Source organism: Spermophilus citellus (genome assembly GCF_964194105.1).
Source record: "Spermophilus citellus genome assembly, chromosome: 9".
Taxonomy (NCBI): domain Eukaryota; kingdom Metazoa; phylum Chordata; class Mammalia; order Rodentia; family Sciuridae; genus Spermophilus; species Spermophilus citellus.
In genome coordinates, this window is record NC_138191.1 from 15,011,904 (window position 1) to 15,017,115 (window position 5,212).

The 5,212-nt window shown below is 40.7% G+C and overlaps 1 protein-coding gene across 1 annotated transcript; it reads right to left on the minus strand.

Moving 5' to 3' along the window:
• Positions 1-507: 507 nt before the first annotated feature.
• Positions 508-2,823, minus strand: LOC308656078 (Golgi-resident adenosine 3',5'-bisphosphate 3'-phosphatase-like). The gene has a single exon (XM_081306718.1). It carries the CDS (start codon positions 2,682-2,684, stop codon positions 1,605-1,607), a length of 1,080 nt encoding a protein of 359 aa, XP_081162844.1. The 5' UTR covers positions 2,685-2,823; the 3' UTR covers positions 508-1,604.
• Between the last annotated feature and the right edge of the window lie 2,389 nt (positions 2,824-5,212).

The following is a 5,212-nucleotide window of genomic DNA, read 5'->3' on the forward strand; positions in this document are numbered from 1 at the left end:
CTTAATGGATTCAGTTCACTTAAAAGGAATCAAAGGGCTCTGTACAGTGTATTATGCAAACCTAAAGTATGAACATTCTACCAGTTTAGAATGTACATTCTGTGGTTCAATTTACCTCCAAGATAAGAAAATAAATAGGAAACTTTTTTTTAAAGATTAAATTGTTTAAAAAAAAAAGAAGAAGAAGAAGAAGAAAGCAAGCATGAAAAATCCCTCTCCTTATCATTGCTATGGAATATAAAGGCATCGAAGCCACATGAAATAATTGTGATTCTTTACATAAATTGTCTGGATATCACGCTGAGAGAACCCACACATCCCAATGAAAGATTTCTCATAAAGCAAGGCTGTAGTTTGGCAACAAAACAAATGTCACAACTTTTTTCCCCAACCATATTCTGCTGCCTGAATTGAAGAAAAATTTCATCAAAAGGTAACTTTAACTTTCATTACTGTAATTTGAAAGGAATATAGAGTATCTCAAAAGTTACTAGTATGAGAATTTGGTTAGGTTAGGTAATAATTTATTAATAGAAAAAGCAACCATGGCAAAATCAACTGTATTCATTCTTGACAATGAATCCCTTTATATAAACCTGGCAAAATTTTTAAAACTCACTAAAACAAAGTTCCTGAAAATAACAAAAACTAATTTAAACCATGTAATACCAAATAACTTTCCATTATAACAGAATCATTTATATTCTTAGTGTCTTACAGCATTATTTTATCCCTAATGAGATAATGTATCAAAATAATAATGCTAACCCTAAAACCCCAAGCCAAACCTTACAAGTTAAAGACTAAATACCAGTCGGGAGGAAAAGGATGGAATCATGCATCTTTCATAGGGAAAATGAAAATCAACAGCAAGATGGTAGAAATGTTGAACCCATGGGTGTACACATACACACTTTTCTTTATAAAAAACAAAACAAACCACACACAGAGAAAATTACAATTAGAATGCAAACCATCATATATCTATATTTTCTAGTAGCTGGTGAACCTGTTATTAAAATTTCAAAGAAAAAAATCATTTTAAGCTTTTTCTATTTTCATCATAGAAATATTCAGTAACAGATGAACAGAGCATTTGTTGAGTATTAATGAATGTGTAGCTTTTGTGCTTTCCAACCAAATCAGGAGTAAAAATTCCCAGTTATTATATTTTCAGTAAGATAATAATTGTAAAGTTATATTAAACACTTACACAAAAATCAATCCTTCCTTCAACCCAATTCTGTGTGAAAGTATTAACAAATAGTGAAGATTCATGATGTTGTGTGAAAATGGTTGACTTATAACAATGTAGACTCAGCTATAGATTTTAATTCACAAATATATATATGCGCCTTGTGTATGACAACTGTACGAAAATAGTCTCAAAAATAAAGACAATACTTGAGACACGAAGCAACCCATTTTCCCTGATTCTGTATCCTATTACAGGGAAAATAAGTCCTTGATGCTTCATAAATACTTAAAAAGGTTCAAGATGGCCTTAACCATGCATAGTCTCCACAGTCCTTTGAAGCTTCCAGCATTTCAGGCATAACCATGTCAGCTCTGGAAGAGCAGTTGCACTCTGTAATCAGTGATGCTTACTTATGTCCTGTCTTTTCAAGATCTGGGAGTTTTCTAACCAGAGCCTGGTGGTTCATTTTGATACTAGCAAGGAGTCCCCCTTCAATTCCATCTGACCCAGTGTAACTAATTTCTTCACCACTCAGAGTGGTCATATGCCCTCCAAGGGCTTTTAAGATGGCATTGCCTGCACATATATCCCACTTTTTGATGTATGTCACATGGATATATAGATCAGCTTTTTCTTGAGTCTTATCAGGCACATCCAAGAGTGCTAAAACTTTGTAACCAGCACCACCAGCTGGGATGATTGCAGTCTGGTTTCCAAATGTCTGAAGAGCAACCTGTTTTACCATCCCTGAATGGGAGAGAGACACGATGATCTTAGGGGTCTTTTCACTGTAAGAAGAGCGGGCTTTCACATTTGAGCCACCATCTACCATTGTCCAAGCTGTATATTCCGAAAATGGCTTATGTATAACTCCTAGCACAGGTTTGCCATTTACAGCCACACACACCATAGTAGTGACATACTTTCGAAGATTCTCTGTGTATTCCTGTGTAGCATCAAGTGGGTCAATCCAGACAGTAACACTTTCTGCAGGTACCTCTTTTGGGGTAGTTATTTCCTTAAGAATATCCTCAGGAATCTTATGATCCCATAAGATAACCTCCTTATCATTTGCATCCACATGTTCCTCAGTATTTATCTGCACGCTGGGGAAGGCAGTCTTGAGCAAGTAGAACATCTTGCGGTTGGAGAGCACGTCGCCGCTGGTCATCTCGTCCTCTGCTCCCTCGCGTGTCTTCCCCTTGGACTTCTCATGGAGGACGTTGCTCTCACGGACGCGCCTCACCTCGTCGCCGCCGCGGACTGCCGCCAGCACGGACACTGCCAGCATCTCGCGCAAGTCCATCGTGCCCGCATCGGCCACGGCTGCGGGCCCCGCCGCGCCGCCGCCCAGCTCGCCACCGAGGCCAAAGAGGCTGAAGCGGCCGGCCAGGAAGCCGGAATAGAGGTGGTAGAGCACGCCGAGCCCCAGCAGGCAGAACACTGCCACCCCCAGCGGGGACAGGCGGATGCCCATGGGGGCCATGGCGCGGGAGGCCGGGCGCTTGGGGCGGCGGCCTTTACAGGCCTCCCCGCTCCCGCCGCCCCCGTGCTCCGGGCCAAGGGCCGCTCGGGCTACACCGGCGCCCGCTCCCCGGCGCCCGCGCGCCCCATCGCTCCCTTCCCCGAAAACAAGAGAATATTTTTAATAAAGGGATGGGGATGTGGCTCAGAGGTTAAGTGCTGCTGGGTTCAATCCCTGATACAAATTAATAAATAGATAAATTAATTAATTATTGTGGGTCTTTTTTCATAAATTATATGTTTTTATTTTAGTTCTTATTTTTCTCTGTTGTGACAGATGAGAAAAGTAAGTACTTCATATATTCTTTCATGCCCACACTCAATATTTTGCTGCTAGGCTATTGTTTTATGCAAAGTTTCCTAACTGCTACTTTCCTTCCCTTCAGTACTGTGATCCTGGATTTTTCCTTTCTTTGTTCATTTAAATTCAAGTCTTCAGGTGGCACAACCTCATTTTATAGGTGGTAGCAACAAGACTTTTTCTATGTCCCTTTCTCCATGGTCAATCAGAGAAGGAATTGGGGTTCAGACCAGTGTTTGCCTGTTGTGGAGACAGTGCTCAGGAGAGCCACAGGGGCTCTGAGATTTTGGGCTTGAGTGTTCACATCAAGAGCAAAGATACTTGCTCTCTGTGAACATTCTAGGGAGGGTGAGTTCTCCTGAGCAGGACTCACAGCTAACTGTCCAAAGGGCTCAGATTAGGAACTGGACAGGTTTTCTGTGGTGCTTCCATTCCATTTCCATCCCCAGAGATCTGAGAATGGAATTGGCAACAAAGGTTGCTGGTCCTCTTGGACTAGATGTTTCCCATACCTGAGAACTATGAACAGAAAGTAGAAAAAAGAGTAAATACAATACTTCTGTTTTTTTCTCTACTAGAAAAATACACGTGCCAAATACTGAATTTTTTTTCCTTTCACTTGAAGTGGGAACTCTGGGTTTCTATGAGTACCAAAGCATACCATCAGGCTCCAGGACCCTTCCAGTTTTTCATTCTGCCATTTTTCTCAGCACCACTATCAGGGGAAGGGGAGAAAAGGAAAAACAAAGAGCTAGAGATCCAGTGCCTTCCATTGACAAGTCATTGGCCAGCAGATAATCATAGCTACTCCTATCTTCAAAGGATTTGGGGGAATGTAACTTGCTTTTGGTTTTTGTGAATTGGCTTTGTTTAGTTTTTGGTTCTGGGGACAGAATCCAGGAATGCCTAAACACTGAGTCACATCCCCAGCCCTTTTTATTTTTTAGAGATGATCTCACTAAATTGCTTTGGGCCTCAATGTATTGTTGAGGCTGTTGTTAAACTTGTGATCCTCCTGCCTCAGCCTTCAGAGCCTTGGGTACTGCAGGTATGTGCCACCATGCCTGGATATTTATTTTGTTTATTTATTTTATTTATTTAGGTGCTAGGATGGAAACTGAACGTGATGCACATGTTCAGCACTTGCTCTACCACTGAGCAGCACTTACCAGCACTTGAATGACCCTAAATCTGTCCCTTTGAAGTGCTAGCAATACATTTTTTTAAAGTTTAAAAGTCCCATGGAACAAATGAGGGTTGTCTGGAGTTTTAACTTTTTTTAAAAAATATTTTTCAACATGTAAGTTTTCATCATATTGGTCAATCAGTTGAGCTGGGCTGGCTGTGTAGTAGAGCCAGTGCAGGGTCTGAGAGGGGCACGACTGGGTGGGCAACCAATAGGATAGACTGAGGATTGTGATCAGAATGGTGACCAGATATTCAATAAATGAATAAATGAATGGTTGTGTGTTCACTTTCCCCAGAACTGAGGCAAAAGCCCTCAATGAAAGGCCATGGAAATGAACTGCCCAGTATTCCCATGATGCACTTCATTGCGAGGATATATATGGCCACCCCTGATTGCTGGAGAACTTATCACTGATTAGCCTACTCTGATACCTGCCTGTCCCCCATGAGATCTCTGTCCTCAGTGATAGATCTCCTATACCTTTCTAATGTCCACACCACCAAGACATAGCCCCACATCCCCGATCACCTGAGCTACCTATCCAACATTTTATTTTGGCAAAAAATTGCTGTTTATTTTCTGTTTGATCTGAACAGACATCTGAAATTTTTTTAACAAATCATGCAAAGAAACTGGATGAGAAGTCCTAGATTTCCCCAGAGGTAATGACCATTTATTGTAACTAAACTGCTGTTAGTTACTTTCCATTTTTATGTTTTTGCTTGTTTTTTTTTCTAGAATTACATGGCAGTGGAATGTATTTTGACTTATTATATATTTATGGAGTATAACTTTGGATTACTGTGGTTGTACAGGTTGTGGAGTTTCACTGGTTGTGTGTTCATAGATGAACATAGAAAAGTGATGTCCCATTCGTTCCATTGTCTTTTCTATTTCCATCCCACCTCTCTTCCCATGATTTTTCTTTCTCTAATCCATAGACGTCTATCTCCCCACCCCTATTAGTTACTTTAAAAATTGTTAGTTACTTTAAAATATA

Excerpts from the sequence above, each read along its gene's own strand:
- LOC308656078 (XM_081306718.1), bottom strand. The coding sequence starts at position 2,684 with ATGGCCCCCATGGGCATCCGCCTGTCCCCGCTGGGGGTGGCAGTGTTC.